Source organism: Nicotiana tomentosiformis, chromosome 5 (genome assembly GCF_000390325.3).
Source record: "Nicotiana tomentosiformis chromosome 5, ASM39032v3, whole genome shotgun sequence".
In the NCBI taxonomy this organism is placed as follows: Eukaryota; Viridiplantae; Streptophyta; class Magnoliopsida; order Solanales; family Solanaceae; genus Nicotiana; species Nicotiana tomentosiformis.
In genome coordinates, this window is record NC_090816.1 from 83,719,567 (window position 1) to 83,745,016 (window position 25,450).

At 40.5% G+C, this 25,450-nt stretch overlaps 1 protein-coding gene across 1 annotated transcript; it reads left to right on the forward strand.

Annotated features, from left to right (window-relative positions):
* The first annotated feature begins 2,144 nt into the window (after positions 1–2,144).
* LOC104085335 (DEAD-box ATP-dependent RNA helicase 7-like) lies at positions 2,145–7,682 on the forward strand. Its single transcript, XM_009589344.4, has 14 exons — positions 2,145–2,762; positions 3,574–3,708; positions 3,811–3,951; positions 4,031–4,142; positions 4,334–4,404; positions 4,644–4,798; positions 4,892–5,003; positions 5,251–5,352; positions 5,434–5,494; positions 5,584–5,752; positions 5,827–5,923; positions 6,001–6,095; positions 6,683–6,816; positions 7,213–7,682. Exons 1-14 carry the CDS (start codon positions 2,259–2,261, stop codon positions 7,401–7,403), a joined length of 2,079 nt encoding a protein of 692 aa, XP_009587639.1. The 5' UTR covers positions 2,145–2,258; the 3' UTR covers positions 7,404–7,682.
* The last annotated feature ends 17,768 nt before the right edge of the window (positions 7,683–25,450 follow it).

Genomic DNA, 25,450 nt, shown 5'->3' on the forward strand with positions numbered 1-25,450 from the left:
TCGTTACCTTCTACCACCTCAAAGTGTTCCCAAACATGTGAGCGCACTTTAGTAGCGTGGGGCATGATTGAACTTGAACCTAACAAAACATAAAATAAAATCATAAGTTATAATATAATTTTTTGATGATAAAAGAACAAAACTACAAAAGTATATCATTATCACCAAACAAATAGAGTATTTAACTTACCAATCAAGTTATAACTATATATCAACAATGCTAGTAGTGCTTCCATTATTTTTCATATCTAAAGATAATTCGACCAAATATGTCATACAACATAAACAAGTGTAATATATTCTTAGATTTTGCTTCAATTCACCATAAACTTCATAACAATCCCTTGTTATTGTTCTACGAGAAGGAAGATGAAATAGTGGTTGAGTTATTCTCATAAACATCATAAAGCCTTCCTTTTCTACAAAGCTAAATGGTAGTTCATCAATAACTATCATCTCAATTAAAGCCCTCCTAATCACTTCTTGATCGAATTTCCAAAGCGATCCTCCATTATTTTTGGCAAGATTGAAAGTTTATCCTTTGTCTGGGTATTCTTTACATCTATTCAAATGGTTTCTCAATCTTGTTGTTTCATTTTTAGATGAATTAGCAGCATAAGCTTGCTTACAATATTTACACCTTGCTTTACCGATCCTATTTTCCTGAAATTTATCAAAATATTTTCAAACTTCGGATCTAGGTTCTATGACTTTTCTTTTCTTAGAATCTTGAGTATCAATTGTGTTGGCGTTGTTATCATGAGTAATAGGTAAGCTTTCAGTTGAACCAACATCACTTACTCTACTTTCATCCGCCATCTATACAAAATTAAAACAAATATAAACACAAATTGTTAAAACCAAAACACTAAATAGAACACTACAAGCAAAATACTACAAAGGCGAATGGTCGTGTAATGAGCAGAGAACAGCCTAGTACAAGGGCAGATCACACACCATAAGAAAAAACTATTTGGAGTAAATGACCAAATTGAATCTATGACATTCCTTTTATAGTGACAACTCATTCAGTAAGCTTTAAAGGAGAAGGGAAAACGTCATAAAACATAAACTTGGCATTATCATTGACATACTTGAAAGCAAATGTCAAACAAGAAGATAGAAACATAGTGACAATGAATGATTTTTCTCCTTCACAATGAAAATTTCTAAACAGTTTAACATCCTAATCAGGAAAATTCTAATTTGATTGCCAATTCCAGTTTAATCAATGACATGTATCAATACATACCAAGGTTGTAAGCAACAAGAACAAAGAAATTGAAACAAACGGCTCAGTTAAAAAGCAACTTAACTCAGAAATGTGATTATAGCTCGCATGAATGAAGATCAACAATGAAGAATAGAGAAGTTATGAACTTGAATGAAGGTCAACAATGAGCAAACAAGCAATCGCCGAGGAGAGGAGTCGCCATCGTCGAGGTCGTGAAGCTATTGTAGTCGTGAGTCGTAACTCGTGAATCCGCAACAACTAAGCAAACTAGCAAAGTTGAAAATTTTGACCTAGGTTAGAAAATAGAAAGGGAAACTGGGAAATGGTTTTTTTTTTGATATTGCCCGTAGCGTAGCTTTTCCTTTTCTTGTCTGCCTCTAAGCCGGATTAGGGAATTAGGGAATTAGGGGTTTTGGACTTTTAGGGTGTGACTTAAGGTTATTGGGCTAAAAAATAAAAATAAAGTTGGGCTTGGACTAAAATATTTCGGTAATACCGAAATATCAAAAATCCAATATCGTATAACGTATCGAACTCCCGAAATACCGTAATTTTTGTACCAAAAAAAATCAAAATACCGAAAAAATTAAAATTGAAATATTAAATTAATTTAATTCGGTTCGGAATTCGATTTTTCGGATTTATGTCGGCCACAAGTGAAAGATAATTAGATAGGCTGTACAATGCAAAAATATTAACGAGGTGTCATCATTTACTAAACCGCGGATCCAAAATGAACATAGGTTGAAATTTTTGTTCCAACACTTTGATCAAGAAAGAAAAAATATCTTCCGCTCGAAAATTATCCCCGAGTAAGTCCATTAAATCGGACGGTAAGCATTCAATCTCACGTACATCCATCCAACGGCCCTCAACCCTTCCACTCCTATAAAACCTCAAACCCTAAACCTTTCCTCCTCCTCTTTCCTCTCCTGCTTCTGCACTTAACTGCCACAAGCGTTTTCAGCAGGAGAGCATCCCCCTTCACACCCATACAAACAAAGTCACCAACCCATTATCTATCATGCCTGCACTTGCTGTAACTGAAACAATGGTCTCCGAAGTATCCCAGAAGAAAATGAAGAAGACCCCCAAAACTCCCGCCGACACCCATGATTTAGAAACTCCTACTGATAAGAAAAGCAAAGAAAAAAAATCGAAAAAGACCAAGATTGATTCTGGGTCTGATTCAGAGGAGCTGAAGAAGAGCAAAAAGAAAGAGAAAAAGCGAAAAACTTTGGACTTTGATGATGAGGAAGAGCAGAAGAGTGAAACGAGCTCCGAGATATGCGAGCCGATAGATGAGAAAAATAGGAAGAGGAATAAGAAGGCTAAATTGGAGGAGGAAGAATTGGTTGTTGAGAAGAAAGTGGAGGATCCTAATGTGTTGTCTAATTTTAGGATTTCAAAGCCTTTAAGAGAGGCTTTGAATGCTAAAGGAATAGAAGCACTTTTCCCTATTCAAGCTATGACTTTTGATGATATTCTTGATGGGTCGGATTTGGTTGGACGAGCTCGTACTGGTCAGGTATAAATTCAGCTCTTTATTGTATCAATTCATGCATATTTACTTGCCCTGTGAATATTTAAGGTGTTGTTATTTGCTGGTTTAGTTGGTGGTTGTTGTTGTTATTGTAATTGTCGGTTTAGTTTGCGTTATTAGGCATAATTAATTTAGAACATAACCAATGTTTATAAATTCATGAGAAACTGGGATTTTATAACTATCCAGCACTATCTCTGGCCCTGGGGTTGCTGGTTGTTTTTGTGGCTTTCATTCTTGTGTTATCCACGAAATATATATACCTAGGCGTAGCTGGTTTTTCCTGTTATTTTCATCCTATAATATAAGGACTAAAATGGTTACTGAGCTTGGTTAGAGACTTATCAACATCACTTGCCATGTTTTGTATGGTTTTATTTCGCACTTTTATTTCCTACCAACAGATACCATATTTCTTACTGTAATGTCTACTAGGAAGAGGCATAGAGTCCACTATAAAGGTTCTTTGGTCTATCTGTCGCTAGAGATGTATGGGTTTCCCTTGAGGGAAGTTTATTTTTGGATTGTGTTTATTGTTTATGCACATGATACCCTTTTGATGAGAAGTTTGTGTGTCAATTGTGAGTTGCCTGTTTCCTATTACAAATTATTCGTTCATCAAGAATTTAAGCTAAATGGAAAGAGTGAACTTTAGTCCGCATGTTATGAACGTTAATGGTAAATTGATTTTCCTATTGCTTTCACAGCTGCTAGAAATTTTATGATAGTGCTTTTGACTATTTTGGTTAGCAAGATTGTAAAGCAGAAAATGACTTGACTTTTTCTATATTTGCAGGGTAAAACACTGGCATTTGTTTTGCCCATATTGGAGTCCCTAACAAATGGTCCTACTAAAGCATTGCGAAAAACAGGATATGGGAAGGCTCCAAGTGTCCTGGTGCTTTTACCTACTAGGGAATTGGCACTTCAGGTATATATTATCAGCCTTCTCTAGGTGGTTGCTTCGTTGAGTATAAACAAATTGGGGTCTCATTTTCTCACAAATAGCATCGCATTAATCTGTTAATTGTAGGTGTTTGCGGACTTTGAAGTTTATGGCCGGGCTATGGGGCTCGCTTCATGCTGTTTGTATGGAAATTCTCCCATGGGAGCACAACAGGTTCAACTAAAAAGAGGAGTTGATATTGTAGTGGGTACTCCTGGAAGAATTAAGGTAGTGTTTGCTGGTTTACAGGTTGAATTTCATCCACTATTGTGGAGTGAAAATTAACTCCTTCAAATATTTGCTGCAGGACCACATTGAAAGGGGAAATCTTGATTTCAGGTCTTTAAAGTTCCGTGTTCTTGATGAAGTCGATGAAATGTTAAAAATTGGTTTTGTAGATGATGTCGAACTTATTTTAGGTATGCTATGAGCAGCAGTTTATTGCTATCTGGTTCCACTTCTCCATATCTGTATCATGCTTGTTACCCATGTTAGGATGAAATTCTTTGACAGCTGAAATTTGCCAGTGCATTACTGTTCTGTTGAGGAATTTTCTATTTGGTTATTGACACTGTTATGCTTTTCTGTATGTTTTGTTCCTTATCCAAAGGCAAGGTCGAAGATGCAAGCCAAGTTCAAACAATTCTTTTCAGTGCCACTTTGCCAGACTGGGTGAAGCATGTACGTTCATTATATCTTTTGTTTTTGAAATCATAGTACAGTATCCATTACTGGGGAATATTTCATGCCCTTTCATTTATATATCAGTTAAATTGTTCTCTGTCCCAAGCCCTGGTAAACAGACCACCTTGAAATTGGGGATTAGAGGGGTGGTGGCATGTACAACTGCTGTGCTCTGAGCTTACACTTCTCACTCTCTCTAATAATCTTCTCTTACTGAAACATGTTTTTGGTGTCAGATTGCTTCTAAGTTTCTGAAACCTGATAAGAAAACGGTTGACCTTGTTGGTAATGAGAAAATGAAGGCCAGTAAAAATGTGAGGCATATTATTATTCCATGCTCTAGTTCTGCAAGATCTCAGCTGATTCCCGATATCATTCGGTGCTACAGCAGGTAGGTCGCATCTCATTTTCCCGTATCTTCCATTTAAAGCATGATATTGAACCTCTGAAATGATTATAAATCTTTTGTTCCATGAAAACTTAGTGGAGGCCGCACTATAATTTTTACTGAGACAAGGGGGTATGCTTCAGAGCTAGCTGGCTTGTTGCCTGGGGCAAGTGCTTTGCATGGGGAGATACAGCAGTCACAGCGTGAGGTAATAATTTTGCTGATATACATGCTTCATTTTAGTATGCTCTCCCCCCCCCCCCCCCCTTCTTTTTGGATTCCCCCTTCTGTTTTGAGGGATGGCAATTCCTTTGAATTAACCACCTTACAATGTTGATTATACGAATATATGAAATACACAGTATTTGTCACCAACCTTTCAGACTCATTGATAATTATGGTGTGAGTGTCTCCTTTGACAACCTTCCAGACTCATTTTTGTATTTTGTTCTCAGGTTACACTTAAAGGATTCAGATCAGGAAAATTCATGACATTAGTGGCCACAAATGTGGCAGCCCGTGGATTGGATATTGACAATGTTCAGTTAATCATCCAGGTTTGTTACTGCATTCATGTTCCATACTTGATTCTTAAACTTTATTGGTATTTGAATGCTGAATGTGATATTTCTGTTCAGTGTGAAGCCACTAGTGATGTTGAAGCATATATTCATCGATCTGGAAGGACAGGACGGGCAGGTGAGCTTCTGATGTTGTGAATTGTTTTTTTAGCTTACATAAATTAGGGGAGCATACGTACTAGCTTTATTTTTTCTGTCACATTCCAGGAAATACTGGTGTTGCTGTACTTCTGTATGATCCAAGGAAGTCCAACATCTCTAGAATTGAAAGAGAATCTGGTGTGAAGTTTGAGCATTTATCTGCTCCACAGCCAGCTGATGTTGCTAAAGCAGCTGGGAAAGAAGCTGCTGATATAATTGCTGAAATCTCCGATAGGTATGTTTTTTCGTTTGTGCCTGGTGAATTTTAAATGTATCATTTCATTTATTTATTTTTCCAACTCTCTGTAGTGTCATACCCGCATTTAAGGCTGCTGCGGAGGAGCTTCTGAATACCTCTGACCTATCACCAGCAGAGTTGCTTGCGAAAGCTCTTGCCAAGGCTGCTGTATGTTTCTGTTGTCTTTATTTATTCTTTCTGGAGGCAAACCTGATCTTAGACTAACTTGTGACTTGCTTTTACAGGGCTATTCTGAGATCAAGACTCGGTCGCTTCTTACTTCTATGGAGAACTGTGTTACTCTGCTTCTTGAGTGTGGGAGGCCCATATTCTCACCTTCGTAAGTATTCAAAGTTTAAAATATATTGTTTCTCGACTTACAACTATTTTGTAGGCAGGCTTTGAATGTCATATTTTCGTAATTATCTATTTTTTATGCACTTCAATGCCTCAGATTTTGTGATCTTGTTGCTGAGTGTGACTATCATTTTTAGTCTTATGCATATGCACAAGAAAACTTAAATCACATCTTTTTAACCGCAAACAAGGATGTTGGCAGGGGAACCGTGAATGTTCATACTTCCACATCAGTGTTTCTACCCATTTATATGAAAATGAATGTTGATAACGGAATTTCTAATTGTCCACTAAATGGGTTCATGAATGAGAAAGTTTCTCATTGTCCGCAATTGGAAGTAGTGAATTACATCACATGTTTACTGCATCTTGCATGAGAGATTTCGTTGTGCTAAGCAGTGCTCTTAAATTAACATGAAACCTAAGTTTGTTAAAGGATTTAGCTTATGACCTGCATTTGTTTCTTTTTTCACGAGACATGATGAAGCTGGTTGCTAGAGCAGAGCTTGTTAGCTGGTCTCATATTCAGTCCAATGATTCTAATCTTTTTTACTGTCAAATCATTGGTAGCTTTGTCTATAGTGTCTTGAGGAGGTTCCTGCCTGAGGAGAAGGTTGAATCAATCAATGGTCTTACTTTGACGGCCGATGGAAAGGGGGCAGTTTTTGATGTATCTGCTGAGGACTTGGACGACTTTCTTGCAGGTATATTTCTCCATTTTCCTGTAGCTGGGCCCCTACCCATGGACATATATAATCACCCAACTATTGTAATACAGAATTATTCTAAGTTAATTTCAGTCATTAGACATTTTTCTTTTTGGAGTGGTCTTTAACTTTTGACCCAAGCTTTCCCCCATGGGCAGAGCTTCAAGGTTGAAAGTTATAAGTGTTGCCTATGGGGCAAGCGAGGGCAACACTTGTTAAACTTGAAGTTTTGTTCATGGGGTAAGCGGGGACAAAAATTCGAGACCATCCACTTTGAGGGCTATTTGTGTACTTCACCCCTCCTTTGATTAATAGGGGACCATAGCTGTTGTAGCTTTTCTAACCTCTTCTTCTTTGCTTTCTCTTTTCCTGCGGGGTTGATGGGTTTTGCAGGCCAAAAAACTGCACATGGTGTAAATTTGGAGGTAGTGGAAGCATTGCCTCAGTTGCAAGAGAGAGAGAAGCCAAGAGGTGGAAGATTTGGAGGTGGTGGTCGCGGTGGCTTCTCTAACAGAAGAGGCGGAGGTGGCTTTTCTGGAGGAAGAGGGGGAAGAGGTAATGGGAACTTTGGTCGCAGATGGTAAGGAGTGCTGACACAATTCTTTTGACAGCTGACAATACAAGATTTTGTCCGGTTGCATTCAAAATTTTGGTATAGCGAAGAAAATGTATCAGATTTCATTAAGCTTTCTTGCTATGTATTAATTAAATTTATATAGGTTTCCCCTCCCTCTACCTCCGCTTCATTCAGCTTTTCCTTAGTTGGCCTTTCTTGTAGGGAAAAAGAGTTGTAGTATTCTGGTTTTACGATATGTTTGGTTAGACATTTCAAGTTATTGGATGACCATTTAGTTTTGCGTGTATTTGGTTTTGTTATTACCTGCAGAAAGCAGATGCAATTCAAATTTTTGGATGAAAGTTCATTTATGATACACAGAATTTAGATTTTATTTATGTCCAAACAGAAGGAAATCAGGTGGACGGTATAAAATTGGGATGTTTGATTCTACCACCAGTCTCGTTTTCTTGCATTGGTAGAATCAAGTTGGTAGGGAAGGAAAAACAATGAGAATGGAGTCGGACCAACTTGCCATAATTGATGGTGTATAATAGATGTTCACAAAAGCAAAAACCCAGTCATCAATTTGTTAAAACAACAACAAATCTAACAAGTTTTCTGTTATTTTATCTCAATTTTAACGCAAAGTCTTGCATTTAATTTAATTTATTTATTATTTTGGGATCAAATCAATTCGCTTGTTTATAAACCACGCTATAAATTCAACTGTACCGTTTTGCGGGTAAATAGTTTGGCGCCCATCATGGGGCTTAGACAGTTGCATAATTGGATTGATCCTTGCATCTATTACTAATTTGTTTATTTTTTTGTTTCTTAGCAAAAATCGTAAAAAATGGCAGCTAACGACGTCAACATCACACACAACGTTGAGGCACAAAAAAACTTGTCTCAACATGAGGATTCGATCAGTGATACCTACAACGAGGAGCACGTAGCAACGCCAGTTCATGGCGGGCGATATCCACGACACGTACGGGAGCCGACTCCTGATGATGCTGAGGACGAGCACGTTGCGAAAACAGTGAGGATCTTGAGAGAACAACAAAAGGCCATCATGGGCCATCTCTCACGGCAAGACCAGGCCGTGACAAAATTAAGGCAAGCGTTGTCGGGTGCTTCCAGCAACGCGAATGGAAGAGACCCAGTTCCTCCCGGTGCGCCCACGAATCAAATATCGCAAAGGGTTGACAACAACACCTCGAGGGGTGAGGTCGACTTCGACGAGGCCGGGGGTACCGACAACGGATCTGGTAACAACAACAGTAATGATCCCTTCAAAACCGAACTCATGCGGTTTATGAGGAAAATAAACGACCCAATGAACCAAATTCCTGGTGCACCGCCAGTGTTGAAGGGACCAGACTCAAAGAAATACACCAGTTTCCGTTCAAACCAAGCGCGACACCAGAGTTAATTCCAAAGTGGTTCAAAATTCCAGATGTACCAAAACATGATGGAACTTCGGACCCTCAGGAGCACATCACCACCTACACAACGGGGGTGAAAGGAAATGACTTGGCATCACACGAGATTGAGTCGGTCCTGCTGAAGAAGTTTGGAGAAACCCTCACGAAGGGGCCCCTAACGTGGTACTCACTCTTACCCGAACACTTAATAGATTCCTTTGGGATGCTCGCAGACTCTTACATCAAGGCCCATGTCGGGGTTAGGAAGGTACAAGCCCGAAAGGCAGACATATTTTGAATTGCGCAAGGAAAGTCTGAATTGCTGCGTGAGTTCGTGACTAGGTTTCAGAAAGAAAGGATGCTGCTACTGGTCGTGCCAGATGAATGGGCAGCTAAGGTATTTACTAAGGGGCTAAACCCGAGGAGCTACGACACCTCCCGAAGCTGAAAGAAAGCATGCTCGAGTTCCAGGAAATGACATGGGTGGATGTCCATAACCGTTACGAGTCAAAGATAAGAATAGAAGATGATCATCTCGCGTTCTCGGCATCAAATGAGGGCCGGGATTGAGAAAAGAAAAGGGATAAATCGAAGGATAATTTTGATGCAGATCTGCTTTCACGCCCCAAAACATGGGGAGGCATGGCTGGCACTCGGTACCGTATTGGCCCGAGCGAACCACTCTGCCAGTCATGGTCATTCAACGAAAACTTGAACATACCTAGTCTGACTTGGCTGAATTGATTCTTTCTGTAACTATCACGGGACAACATAGCCCCAACTCGCACTGTGTAACTGTAAGTGGGCAAATGTTGTATCAGCGAGCCTACTCAAAACATGAATACACATAGACCGTCAAAGACTCTAACATGCTATACATACTGAACATGTGTCTACAAAGCCTCTAAGGGTATCTGACATCAAAATATGGTCAGGACATGACACTAACCTACCCATAAGTGTATATATACATAGGACAGTCTGATAACCTCTAGACCAGGGGGAACTTTGGATGAAATGGAACTTTGCCATTGCTCAACTGGATATCAACTCCGTCTATGATAAGAGCTCGTAAAACTGGATACCCGAACCTGCAAGCATGAATGCAGTGCCCCCACGATGGGACATTAGTACAAAAAAAATGTACTAAGTATGTAAGGCAGATAACATATGAATAACTTAATTGAAACTGAACTGACATGTATATATAATATACTAAAATAAATCTGGAGGGTCGATGAGATCTGGGAATCATACTTACCTTATTCTGAGTTGTAACATATCTACAATTGAATTATCCAACTTACCTTACAAAGGATGTAGACTGAAAAGGGAAGGCTTCGTTGGCCGAGAACATCTAATGTCGTATATACATCTAATTCGTCTCATGATATACCTGAACTTGTTCCCATATGCTATATGTACTGGAAACCATCATATTATGGAACTTCATCTATAACATTATTCTAGCCATCATACCTTATATTGGAATACTTACCTCAGACAGATCAAACATCTCTAGAGCTACATTGAAACATAAAAGTGGCACTTACGCGTTTCATAAGAGACCGTCCGTAAGGCTCACTCATAAACATGAATAACCAGTGGCTCATACGCATAACATAGTAGACCATCCGTACAACTCATAATATTGAGGTCTGGCTATGCGTGCAACTGAGACTGTCCATAACCAACCTTCATTATGCACCTATGTATTCATAGACCATCCATAGGGCTTCACTGTATACCTCATAATATCTAGTCCAATCCTCAAGATAACTTAACCTTGGACTGAGTAGAACCCACGAAACCTAGCTCATCTTCATCCGAAATTAGTCCCCCAACACAGTTACAAGAAGGAGAAAGGAAAACTAGAAAGCTCTCCGGGTTTTCAGCACTAGAATCACTTCATATCACTTGAAATGACCTAGGGTTTGTGTGGGAATTTTAGGGGAGGAGTTGCAGGGTTTCAATATGAAGTTCTTAGTATAAAATATGAGTGAAAGAAATGGTTTAATTCAGCCCTTAAAAGTCCCCTTGGCCACCCCTTTTTAAGGATTTATTTGGTCCCTTCATTTAAACAAGTAGGTGACAAACCTACTTGTCACCTACCAGTCTGTGCGGTCTTGCAAAAATGCAAGTATCTCTCTACTCCGACATCGTATTAATGAGCAGTTTAATGCGTTAAAAACTATACTCGTAGATATTCAATTTGGTAGGTGGATCATTCTGTAATTCCATGTATATTGGTAGAAAAGCTCTTCAACATTTGGCCTAATGTTCAGCTTATTTATGAATATAACTTTCGACGACTTTCGTCGACTTTCGTTTCACAACTCGCTTGACCTCAAAACATAACACACGCCTATCATACGACCAAATTACCTCATAACATCATATTCTTATCATGTTAAGAACCCTAGTCTTATCCCAAAAGTACCGGTTATAACATTCCCAACTTGTCGACTTTCAACGAAACTTATTTCTTCGATTCGTTTAACTTCTAAACCTTCCAACCCTCTTGGTACTTGATGTTCATGATCTTAAATATTTGTAACCTCCAAGGTAACATGATTAACTTACTTTATATACTTTCAAAGTGCATGTCATTTTCGAGCTTACATCAATTGACTTACGACATACTTTTACATACGAAAATATGGGTTGTAACATCTGCGATCTTCTAAGAGCCGGTTTTTGCCCTGCAAAAAGGGTCGAAGGATGCGTCAGAGGGTTCCAATCGGCGGATAGGTTCGTGCCTGATAGAAGAGATGACCGCGTCCGGAATAGTAGGTCATCGCTAGATAAAGAGGTATCAACCTCCAAGGGTTCCACCTATCCTAGGCTGTCAAAGTATAATTTCAATATCAGCATAGTGGAGCTGGTATCGGTAATGAGGAACATCAAAGAAGTACGGTTCCCGAGGCCGATGAGATCTGATCCTATGAGGGATCCTAATATATGGTGCGAGTATCATGGGACTAACGACCACCAGACTGGGGACTACCGACATCTACGCGATGAGGTGGTGACATGGTTAAAGAGCTGACATTTAAGGGAATTCTTAAGAGACCGGGCCAAGAACAATTATGGCCTCGGCCGAGACAACGCAGAGCCCTCGAAGATAGGTGAAGACCTTCCCCAGCAAACCATCAACATGATTTTTTGGGGGAATGAGATTAACAGTGTAACCTTTTCGGTGGCAAAAAAGACAAAAGGTGTCGGTGACTCATAGCAAGAGGCTTCGGGAAGTCGCCGAGGACGACATCACCTTCACAGAAGAGGACGTTGATTGACTTCTATTTCCACACAACGATGCCTTAGTAATTTCTCTTAATGTTCTAGATTTTAAAATTAAACATGTTTTGGTGGACCCAGGAAGTTCGGCCAACATCATTCAATGGAGAGTGTTAGAACAAGCCAAGTTAACCAGAAGCATTATTCCGGCAACAAAACTTCTTGTTGGGTTCAACTTAGCGAGTGTGAAAACCCGAGGGGAGAAATTGCTGCCCACAAAAATTGAAGGGGTCATGAAGACTACCTTGTTTGAAGTAGTAGACGGCGACATGGGCTACAACATAATTCTTGGCAGACCATGGCTACACGAGATGAAGGTCGTACCATCAACATATCACCAGCTTCTAAAATTCCCAACTCCAGAGGGAATTAAACAAATAAGAGGTCAGCCAACAGCAAGAGAGATGAACACGATCTCGGTCTCCAGCAGTAAAGGGAAGGAACTCGCGGCATAACAATTATAGGAACCGACACCCAAACCAAATTAAGATAACAAAGGGGAGGAGTCGTCGGAATCCCACCAGGTGCCAAGGTATTTCTAGGTACAGGAAGAAACAGACACGACCAAGTCCACGATGGAGGAACTCGAACAAGTAGCATTGTTCGAAAAGTTTCTAGAGAGGAAGTTCCACTTGGGACAAGACTAAACCCTGAGCTCAGGTCAAGATTTATTGAATTTCTTAAAACTAACATCAATTATTTTGCATGGTCACACACAGATATGACATGTATCCCGTTAGAGGTGTCCATGCATAAGTTAAGCTTGGACCCAAGTATCCCGCCAGTAAGACAAAAGAAACGCCCAATTGCCGAGGTCAGAAGCAGGTTTGTTAAAGAAGAGGTAGCTTAATTGCTCGGTATCGGTTCAATCCGGGAGGTAAAGTATCCCGACTGGCTAGCTAACATAGTAGTAGTTCCGAAAAAGAATAATAAATTCCGTATGTGCATAGATTATAAGGATCTAAATAAGGTGTGCCCAAAAGACTCGTTCCCATTGCCAAACATTGATCAGATGATTGATGCAATAAACAGACATGAGCTGATGAGTTTCCTCGATGCCTATTCTGGGTACAACTAAATTAAGATGAACCCGGAGGATACGAAAAAAACTTCATTCATAACGAACTTTGGAACATATTGCTACAATGTGATTCCCTTCGGGCTTAAGAACGCCGGAGTCAGTTATCAAAGGCTCGTGAACAACATGTTCGAAAAGAAAATAGGGAAAACAATGGAAGTTTACATAGATGATATGCTGGTTAAGTCTTTGAACGCAGATGACCATTTGAAACACCTCCAGGAAATCTTTGACATCCTAAGGAAGAACAACATGAAGCTTAACCCCGATAAATGTGCGTTGAGAGTCAGATTCGATAAATTTTTGGGTTTTCTGGTGTCACAAAGGGGAATGGAAGTCAATACCGACAATATTAAGGCCATCGAGGACATTCCAGACCAGCTGACAAATGTGAAAGAAGTCCACAGACTAACTGAAAGACTGGCCGCTCTAAGCAGGTTCATTTCTCGGTCTTCAGAAAAATGCCATCACTTCTTCTCACTTTTGAAGAAGAAGAACAACTTCGAGTGGACTCTGGAATGCCAACAGTCTCTAAAAGACCTAAAATGGTATCTATCAATCCCTCTGTTACTATCAAAATCGGAGGAAGGCGAATAATTGCTAATATACTTAACGATCTCGGACGTAGCGATAAGTGACATTTTAGTCTGGGAAGATAAAGGTACGCAATATTCTATCTATTACATTAGCAAAATTTTATCGGGAGCGGAGAATCGTTATCCGCACCTCAAAAAACTAGCCTTAGCTCTCGTTGTCGCCACTCGAAAGCTTGGACCTTATTTTCAGTGCCACCCGATTGCTGTGGTGACAACCTTTACCCTGCGAAATGTCCTATACAAACCTGAATTGCCAGGTCGAATGGCCAAATGGGCAGTTGTAATTAGTGAATTCGATATCAAATATAAACCCAGGACTGCGATCAAATCACTAGTTTTGGCCGACTTCGTGGTCGATTTTAGTCCCAGGCTGCTGCCTTTGGCCACAAAGAAAGCGGTGATAGTGTCGGAAATGACATCAGGAGTTTGGACCTTATTCACGGACGGAGCTTCCAACGTGAAAGGGTCCGGGCTCGGGGTGGTTTTAGTCATGCCCTCGGGAGAAGTCCTGAGGCAGGCCATAAAAGCTATTCCCTTAACTAACAATGAAGCCGAGTATGAGGCTTTGATTGTAGGAATTGAACTGGCCCGGGAACTAGACTCCGAGGTCATTGAAATCAAATGTGATTCCCAACTAGTGGTAAATCAAGTATATGGAATCTTCGACACCAAGGAGGAATGCGTGCAACAATATGTGGTGAAAGTTCAAACTCTACTCGCACGATTTGGGGAATGGTCAATTACTCACATCCCAAGAGAAGAAAAATAAAAGCATATGCATTGGCCAATCTGGGCTCGTCCACGAAAATGAAAGGATCAGATTTCGGTACAGTCGTACAACTTATGCACTCGGTACTAGATGTGGACGAGTATTATAAAGTAAATACAACCAACTTGGTGTGGGACTGGAGAAATGAAATCATCGACTACATTGAGCATGGAAATATGCTCGAAGACCCGAAGGCATCCCGGGCACTCAGCACCAAAGCAGCTCGTTTCAGCTTCTAGGGAGGACAGTTATACAGAAGGTCATTCCAAGGCTCGTTGGCCCGATGCTTAGGCGCATTCGAAGCTAATTACGTCATGAGAGAGGTCCACGAAGGAATTTGTGGAAATCATTCAGGTGCATACTCGTGGTGTTAAAATTAGTTAGGGAAGGATACTACTGGCCCCAGATGGAACAAGACGCTAAGGCATTCATTCAGAAATGCGACAAATATCAACGCCATGCGCCGTTAGTACACCAACCGGTAGAGCTACTACACTCGGTATTATCCCCATGGCCATTAGACATAGTTGGTCTGCTGCCACCGACTCACGGTAAGGTAAGGTTTCTTTTGATTTTAACTAATTACTTCACTAAGTAGGTTGAAGCAGGTCCTACCAGAAATTTGACGAGCACGAAGTGGTCGATTTCCTATAGGAGAACATAATCTGCCGGGTTGGAATACCGAAGGGGATTGCCTGTGACAACGAGCCACAATTCATAGTCTCAAAGGTCACAAAATTCCTTGAAGACTTGAATATTAAAAGAATCACACCTTTGCCTTACCACCCGAGCGCAAATGGGCAGGCGGAATCAACTAATAAGGTGATTATTCAAAACCTCAAAAAGAGGTTGAAGCATCCAAAGGCAAGTGGGCCGAAGAGTTACCAGGAGTATTGTGGGCGTATCGGACGACGACTAAGTCAAGCACGGGGGAGACACCTTTCTATCTCGTATACGGAGCATATGCTCTGATCCCGGTAGAAGTAGGAGAACCGACCTTGCGATACTTTCGTGCGGATGAAAAAATAAAAAATGAAGCATTGCTAGTCAAATTGGAGCTGCTTGATGAATGGAGGGACTTAGCTCACATAAGAATGGTGGCCCAGAAACAAATAATGGAAATGTACTATAATCGAAGGGCCAATCTCCTCTATTTCAAAGTGGGAGACTTGGTTTTAAGAAAGGTGACTCAAAACACCCGGGAGCTTAATGTAGGAAAGCTGGGTCCGATTTGGGAAGGCCCCTACCGGGTTTCAACTGTCACCGAAAAATGATCATATGAACTACAAAAAACCAAGACGGATTCAAATTTCCGAGCAACTGGACCGTGACTCACTTCAAAAGGTAATATTGCTGATAAGCACTGCTTATACTGAAAGTATGTGCTACAGTCTTTTTCCCTTCGTCCAGTTTTTATGTACTACAATCTTTTTCCCTTCGTCAAGTTTTTGTCCCAATTGGATTTTTCTGGCAATATTTTTAACGAGGCAGCAACGGAAAGCATATTACGAAGGAAACACCATCAGTAGAAATATGACCTTTAAATGATAAGGCATCGAAACGACAAACCACTGCGAGATGGTTAAATAGTCTTTGGCTCGGTGGCAAATTCTTAATGGGAAGCAAAACTTGCCACCGGACCAAAGGCTATTCAACCATTTACAAGTGTTTTCCCTATAAGCCACTAGGGGCGGATGTTGGTTAGATAATCTCTGGCTCGATAGCAAAGTTCATAACGGGAAATGAAGCTTCCTATCGGACCAAAGATTACCCAACCATTGACTAGTGAATTCCTCAAAGGAGCAAGACTTCCAGTGTTCCAATTTGCATTCTTCGCATTCGAACACTTGGGGGAAGGGGGGGTGGGTGGGGAGGGGGTGATATGAGAATACAACTACCTGATTGCCACAGAAACCAGGACTACGGAATCTGGGAATAAAAATATCTCATCGGGACCGGGGACTGCATAGCCAACCCTGTAGAAACAAGTTATACAAATTAGCCTTATGTAATGATAATTTCTTTCCTTTCAGCAAAATGAATGCTTATGTACTTTTGAAGATAGAAGGAATAAAATAAAGTCCTTTTATTTTTATCTTGTTTCTTGCCCAAACGATGAATTGATTTTATCATTTGAAAGTTAATCAAGTACTTCAAATGCTAGTTCGGAATAAACAGGAGATGTCCTCTTCAAGAGCACCATAAACATAAGAGGGCCCTCTCTTATGAAACTCTCACAGTAAAGGTTTGGTTCCTGAAGAATTTATGCCCGAAACCCCAAATGCTATCGGAGAAACATGCATCTGAAGCTTTGCATAATTCGACGCAAAAAAGTAAACTTTGCGCAATGCTTAAACAAAAAGCACTCTTATTTATCAAACGTGCCAAGCAGCACAAGTACAAAAATACAAAAGGAAAACAACAAAGGAAAATAAAGCAAAAATCAAAACTATATCGCCCCAGAACTCGGGATAAAAAAAGCATCAACGCCCCCAGGAGAAGTAGGTGGATCTTCCGGTAGCTCGAGATCTTGGCCTTCATCATTATTCTCCTCAAGTTCCTCCTCGGTTCCCGAGAACTCGGAATGGAACCAGAAGAGTTAGTGGCATCAGGCTGAGCCGGGAGGTATCTTCGAGCAGTTGACTCCAACTCTCGGGCCTTGGCAATTTCATCGTCAATATCAATGACGCCCATTTTGGCCTCTCCAAGGTTTTTCTTCTCATGCTATACATAGTATATGTTTTTTCAATGATGAGGTCTGATTTGAGCCTATCGACCTTTGTCAGATGGCCATCCCGCTCAGATCTTGTGGCACTAAGGCTAAGATCAAGATCACAGATAGTGGTTATGTGACCCTTATTATGATCCATGATCCTTTTATACCTATCCTCCATCTGGGCATGCTTTTCCTCGGCAACGGTGGCCTCTGCAGTCTTGGAATTCAAGGCTGCCTCCAAGTTATTCACTCGCTGAATAGAGGCAATCTTACGATCGGTAGCAGCAAGCATGGCATCTTGGACTTCAGACCACTTAGCCTTAGCTTCTTGGAATTGAACTTATAATTGAGAAGCTTCTTGGCTAAGTGCTACTACCTCCTGCTTGCTAAGTTGTAGCCGGTCCTCGAGATCACTCGCTTCAGCGGCCTTCACTTCTAATACAGGGAGGCGCGCGATGAGTTTATCCCTCTCGGTCAAGAGTAGATCCTGATCGAACTTAAGCCCTTCTTTATCGGGGATCAACTTTTGAAGGCTATCAAAATCAAGGAAGTTGGCTTGCGAAGCAAAAACCCAAGTTAAAAACTCTGTCATAGCAAGTCAAAAAGAAACAAACAGTAAAGAGAATAAGTATGTTACCACTACTGATTGTGCATGGCATTATTTAACAAACACTATCCCGAAAAAGAGTGTATTTTCTTCTTATCCTTTTCTGAAGCCAGCGGCTTCAGATAATTGGCGAGTTCTACCGACTGGGACAGTAGATGGCACTTAGTAGATACCGAGAGGGAGATACTCCTCCTCCTCTAGGGATATGCAGAAGGGGGCGAGTAGTTGTGCCCCAAATTCCCATGACCTGGGGATTGGGGAGGAGGGACATCCTCTTCTCGGGCATCTGCGACCGATGGGAGTGATGTAGTAGTTACTGGTGATGAAGGTATGCCCGCATAGACGGAGATGAAGCTGATGCTGTTGTGGGTGGAGAAGCAGTCGCGACAGAGGTAGTGTTGTTTGTTGGTTGCTCACCAACCAAAGATGGAAGAGGCCTGGTACTCAGCCTCATTGTACCGGGAGCAACAATATAGGACCGAAAAGGGATAATTGGCATTCTCCACCAAGTCAAAGTCTCCCAGAGCCCTTGGGCATCGTCCTCGGTTGTGGCTATAAGCTCTTCAGATTGAGCATTTTGTTGAGCTGATGAAGGTCGTTGTCTCCTTTGTAAGGAAGCCCCTTAATCACTGGCTTCCCCATCATCATCGATAACCACAGTGATTGCGGCTGGCTAAGGTGCAATTTTCTTCACATTCTTATTCTTTCCCCCAACCGAAGAAGAACGCCGCCTTTTTGGTTGCTTGTTCTCCGGCCGGGGACTCCGAGAGGAGGCACTTATACTGGATGCAGATCCGATGGCGTATGTTTGTTTGAGAGTCTCCTTCAACAACCTCGCAGCCTCTACGAAATCTACCAAAACATCCTTCTCAGGGATAACAGAGCCCTGCGGAAGACCTGAATCTAACAAAAAGTGAGGTTATCCAGTTTTTCTTATGCACAAAATTGAAATGATGGAAGAATAAATTTTATGAGTCAGCTTACCATGATTCTTGGCCATTCATCTGTACTTAGGGGCCAATTCTTTCCACTGATGGGTCATAGGCGTAGTGATGTCCAGAATCTTCTGAACCCACCGATCCAGGCCTTCAACCCTCGGTGGTGTCTACCAAGTTGCTGAAATAATGAAAGGAGAAGGATCAACAAAGACTTGAAACAACCTTTTCTCATAAAAAAGAAATAGACTTTGAACTTACGTGTACGGGTCCAGGATTCGGGGAAAGGCAGAGTTGTAGCCGGGATAATGTCCCAGGTGGCAATGACGACAAACCGCTCCATTCATCCACGGTCGTTGTCGTCATCCATGCTAGTGAGTAAATCATGGTGGCAACGTTTGCTGAAATTTATTACTCCCTCGCGGAAAACCTTGGGGGAGTAAAGGTTCATCATATGAGCGAGAGTAAGGTCCTCTTTCCTTTCCTGGCACAACCGCCGCAGACAGGTCACCGTTCGCCACACCGAAGGACCCACCTTGCCAAACAAACCTGGTATCGCTGGCACGACTCCAAAATCATGGGGTCAAGTCCCCCGCTCAAATAAAACACACCCAAAGTAAATGGGTACGTGTAAACATACATGAAGCCCTTCTTAGTAAAGGTTACTCGCTCCACCAGATCGGGAGCAATGATGTTCAGGTCATGGCAGTCACAGTCTTCCTTCACAGCAGGAATGCTAGTAGGGCAGATAGAAGAGGGGTATTCGCCAACAGTCCAAGTGTGAGAACTTGAAGAGGGGAACTTTTCTTCGAAGTCCATGCCTGTGTTGAGTTGTTTAGGGATGATGGTGCTCACCGTGGGAGGGTCAGCATCAACATCGATTTCTTTTTCTTTGCTCTTCTTCGGCCCCCCACCAAAGAGAAGACCGAATTTCTTGGAAGGGTTAGTAAAAGAAGCCATGATCGGCAGAAGATGATGAGAGTACTTTGAAGAAGATGAAAGAAAGATGAAAGCATGGAAGAATTGAATGCAAAGAAGTTGAGAGAGTTTGTAAAACTGTTAAGTGTAAAAGAAGAAGAATGAGGTGTATAAGTAAAGAAATAGGCGACTAAAATCGTGGCGAAAATATTACTAAATCGGCGAAAATATTACTAAATCGTGGAGTAACACGTGTTTGGGGTATTAAATGCGAAGAGACGCGCATCTTATCAAGTGCCAAAAACTTTTCAGAAGGGTTCAGAAAATTTCTCTCCAAGAAAGGAATCTTCACCAACTTCCCGGCGACACAAAGATGTGTCATCGGAAAGCAAGAGGACTATTTGTATAGGGTAAAATAGGTTCACATTAAATACTCAAATGACAAAGTAACACATAAAATCGGGGACAGACGAAAGACGAAGCAAGTAGAAACTAAGACCGAGGACAACAACTTCGGTTAGCATCGGGTAGACCCCGAAGGGAACATTATCAATGAAGACAAACAAATATTTGCCACCAGATTTTCATTGAAGAATATTCCTCAGTATTAAATACACATCCGTTACAGAAAATTTTGGCATTCATAGCATGCCGTTACATACTGATCAATGGCTCCCATTATTGTTATTTATGAGGGGCGTGATCTTAGGTCTTTATTCCCTAGGTATAGCTATAAATAGTGACTTCAACAACCATTGTAAGACACAAAAATTCTGACAAACTTATGCTACACGCTATTCCAAGCTAAATAATACTTTATTTTCTGTCTAACAATATTCTTATTATTACCTTCGGAAGCCTTGCTTCCGAAACCAAGATGTCTATCATTTTATCTCGATTTCAACGCTAAGTCTTGCATTTTATTTAATTTATTTATCATTTTAAGATCAGGTCGATTCGCTTATCTATAAACCACGCTATAAATTCAACTGTACCGTTTTACGGGTAAACAATATACTAATACATAATTTGCTTTTTACCATTCCTTCAAAAATAAAGAAAGATCTGATTTTCAAGGAAACACACTTTGGTTAATATTCCCATGGTCTTGCCTATTCTTTTTCATATATTTGTAGCAGTCCCATTTTCTCCATTTAGTAATCAAGCAAAAGAGAACTTTTTCTTGCTTAAGGCCATACATACATAAATAACTGAAGTATCTATCGGACACTGTCACGGATAACATCATCCAGAGAAATTAATGAACTATCTTACCTATTAATTATAAAGATGATCAATAATTAGTAGGGTAAAAGCGTGCTTCAATGCATATGGTCTTGACCTCACCACGCAACAGTTCCTTTCAGCAATCATTAACTTCCAACATCAGAATGATACCTAATTCCTTCCACGGAAAAAATGTTACTGTAAAAGAATGGTCCCTAGTACCTCTATCTTTATTATCTGTCACTTAGGGTGTGTTTGGTAGGAAGGATAATGTTTTCCATGAAAATATTTTCATGAAAAATGAGTGATTTTATCACTTATTTTTTTTATTTGGTTGGTGAGTGAAAAACTTTTCTCGAAAAATATTTTTTAGTATTTGGTTAGAGAGTATAAAATATATTTAGAAAAATAATTTTTTATGCTACTCTCCTCAACCCACCTTCCCCAAAATCCTCATGTTTCCTATACTCCTTCCTTCCGCCTTTCGGGACTCTATTTTCTTCACGAATTTAAATATTCTTTTTAAAATTCACACCAACTCAAAAGAACTAATGTGCTACTTTACTTTTTTTTACACAAAAACAACGTTGGAATTTGAGCTCGATAACTAAAAAGTAAATACATTTTTTTGTTGAAAAAGAAAGTATCTTTTCTACAACATGAAAAACATTACTCATTTTGTTGAATGAAAGTGTAATGACCCGACCGGTCGTTTTGAGCTCTAGCACGTTTCTCGGCGGTTTGAGGCCTTGAGTAGTTTCACTTCATGTTTATGACTTGTATGCGTAGTCGGAATCGAATTTTGGGAAGTTCAGAGTTGATTCATATGGAAGATTCTAATTTCGGAAGTTTTAAGTTGGGAGAATTGACCAAGGTTTGACTTTTGAGTAAACGACCTCGCAATCGATCTTCGTTTGAGGTTTCGAGCTTTGAAATAGGTTTGTATCGTGATTTGTGACATGCACACAAAGTTTGGCGTCATTCCAGAATGTTTAAGTATGAATCAAACGCTTTCGTCGAAGTTTGAATGTTTGAAAGTTTAAAGAAGGTTTCGATCGTCGATTCATGGTGTTGATATTGTTTGGTGTGATTTGAGGCCTCAAGTAGGTTCGTGTTATATTTTGGGAGTGGTTTGTATGATTGGACGGGGTCTCGGGGGCCTCGGGTGTGTTTCAGATGTGTTTGGATGGTGTCGCGCTCTGATGTTTCAACGTCGTTTCTTTAGGCATAAAGGGAACTATATTGTGCAAACAACATTTGATTTGTGATTAGATTAAAACATTAGATACGTATTGCAATTACGGATCTATAGCAACAAGAATAGTCAAATTTCGATATCGTATGAGAAAGTTATACCCATTTCCGTGTCAGACAAAGTTTTTGGTTTCTGGTGCGAAGCTTTGTTCTTCGCGAACATGAGAGAGGTTCCGCGAATGCGAAGAAGGATTTTTGGGTTGACCGGTCAATGCAACAAATTTCTCTTCGCGAATGCGAAGGTCTCCCACGAAGGCAATGAAAAAAAATCATCTCGACAGTGTTTTAAACCGAGAAGTTTAGTATTTTGGGCATATCTTGAGTTCTAGAGCTCCGTTTGAGGTGCTTTTCGCGGTGTTGTTCTCGTCCCAATAAGGGGGTAAATATATGACCTTTATTTTGATGTTTATCCATTATTATTGCTGTTGGTTATTATTTTTATCCGTGTTTAGATTGTAGAAATTAGGATTTTGAGCCCCAAATTTGAAAAATGGTAAATCCTTGATTTGAGGGTCGATTCAGGGATGAAATTGGATATTTTTCTGGATATAGACCATATGAGTTATGGAAAATATTTATTTTCAATAATTTTTGGAATCCAGACATGTGGGCCCGAGGGTTGACTTTATTGACTTTTCGAGCGGAGTTGGGAATTGTTATAATAAATTAATTATGATGTTGGAGTATATTTTTATTGATTTTTCATGATTGTTTGACTAGTTCGGATCGATGCGCATTTGTTTTGAGGTGTTACAGAGGCGTTGGAGCCGGTTATGGAACTTCAGAGCGAGGTAAGTCTCCTGTCTAATCTTATGAGGGAGAAATTACTCCGTAGGTGTTATATTCTTATGTGCTACATATTTTGGGAGCTACACACGTATGAGGTGACGAGTGTCCGTGCGTATGCTAGAACATATTTTGCGTACGCTGATTATGTCTGAGTTATCTTTGCTCGTTTAAATTCCTTTATTTCACGTTACGACTTGAGACTAGACTTGCATAGGGTGATAGATTCGCTATTGTAGAGATATGACGAGCTACTTGATAATCCACGGAATAATTTGTGCTTCCCTTATGAATTTATCATGTAGTGCGTGTATTCATTGCAAGGTTTTTCTTAAAATTCATAACTCACACGTTTATTCGTTAGTGGGGTCAGGGATCCGTTAAAGCTTCTTATTCTAATGGGATCGGGCCGTTCATCTCGGTAGGATTATGTATCACATTCTTATGGGAGCAGGACGTTCGTCTCGGTAGTATAATAGATGCATCTATAGATCGTGCCGTTTGACCCTCAACAGTGCACACATTATGATGGGATCAGGCCGTTCGCTGTGACATTTTTAAAAACACTCTTATGGACCGGACCATTCACCTCGACAGCGTCGTGCGTAATATTTGATATGAAATCAGCGTATTCGTATTTCTTTTTTCCTGATTTGTGTTGTGACGACCTATCTGGTGAGGTCCATTTTATATATACTCCGGTTGATGAGGTAACTGCTATTTGAAAGCTTGAGTTTACCGTTCAGAGGAGGATTGTACCTCGTATTTATATTGGTTTATACCATTTATTCACTTTTCCTCATAGTTGTTTACTTCTTACTATACATGATTTATTGGACCACTAGTAAGTGTCGATGTCGCATCACTACTTCTCCGGGGCTTGGCTAGATACTTACTAGGTACGCATTGATTTACGTACTCATACTATACTTTTGCACTTATTGTGCATGTTTACATTTCTGGTGGTCTCTTGGGCGCAGAGGCGCAACTATGTCGGGAATTTAACATGAGTTGCATTCTATATTACGGTCCGCAGCATACAGAGTCTCTATCAGCGCTATTTATATTCTCCTGTCTAACTTGTATTCTAGACAAATGTTGTATTTTATTATATTTTCTAGATGATGCTCATGCACCTGTGACACCGGGTTTTGGGGGGGGGAGGGGGTTCATACTGGATGTTTAGTATGATAGTTCATGTAATTATTATCATTTCACCCTGAAATCTTCATTTTATACTATTTTATTAATGGGAATTATGATTTCAAGTAATAAAAATGAGTAAATCAATCACCGTTGGCTTGCCTGACGGCGACGTTAGGCGCCATCACGACCTATAGTGGATTTTGGGTCGTGATAGCTTGGTATCAGAGCTCTAGGTTCACTTGGGTATAATGAGTCATGAGCGAGTCTAGTAGAGTCTTGCGGATCGGTACAAAGACGTCTGTAATTATCTTCAAGAGGCTACAAGGCTGTTAGGAGAACTTCCCTTCTTGATTCCTCATCGTGTGATTTGATTCCATTAAAGCTTGTGCCTTAATTTCCTTCCTACTCAATCTTAAACGGTGTGGAGCACTTGTTACCAATTGGGCACCGAGGAGTTGTAGTGGTACTGCAGTCATGGTGAAAGATGTTTCTCCCTGCGTATTTGGGCAGACTATTATCTCCGCTTTGCGAAAGTGTGTTCTATCGTTTCAGCCCAGTACCTGTATTTCCTATGGTTTTGGGGCTATGCACAGATTATTGTGATGTTCATGCATTGTTATCACACAGTGTTAGTGTAATGGTAGGGTGCTTCTTCATGTGTCAAGGTAGTGAATGACTCGAAAGGAGGATTTTTCAGTTCCTCGACATTAAATTCCAGGGGAGGAAAGGCAATTGGACTATGATGTTCAGGCTCTGGTTGATGGAGTAACGAGACTTGATATTTCTGAGCGTGGTGGAATTTTTATTTGTGGTGTGGCGTCGTCATCCTTGTTGGAATGCATTAAGTCCTATGGGTGTTAGGGCCTCCTTTGATTTGCCTTTGGGGCAGAGTGTTGTAGAACAGTGCCTAAGTAGCGGTTATCAGATATGGCAATGTATATTGACTTTAGAGTCGAATCGGTGCTTCTAATGTTGATGACTCGAGGGAAATTATCTTTGAGGAGGCTTAGAGTTGGTAGCAATTTATTAGTTCAGGTGCTACAGAGAAAGATTTTGATTTGAGGCAGTGTTTGGGTAGCGAAGGATGAGGAAGGACATGGTGGGAGGTGTCTCGCGGTGGTTGAATTGCTAGCAGATCAAGTATGAAAAGCATAGGTTGAGAAGTTTCTTAAAAGAGACGGTTTAACCGAAGTGGGAGTGACAGAGTAGCATATGGATTCTGTGGTAGGATAGCCATGTGCCTTGAGAAAAGTTTAGACTAATTTTGGAATCGTGGTGGACAGTGACTAGGTCCACGGATTCCATTTGGGATGTTG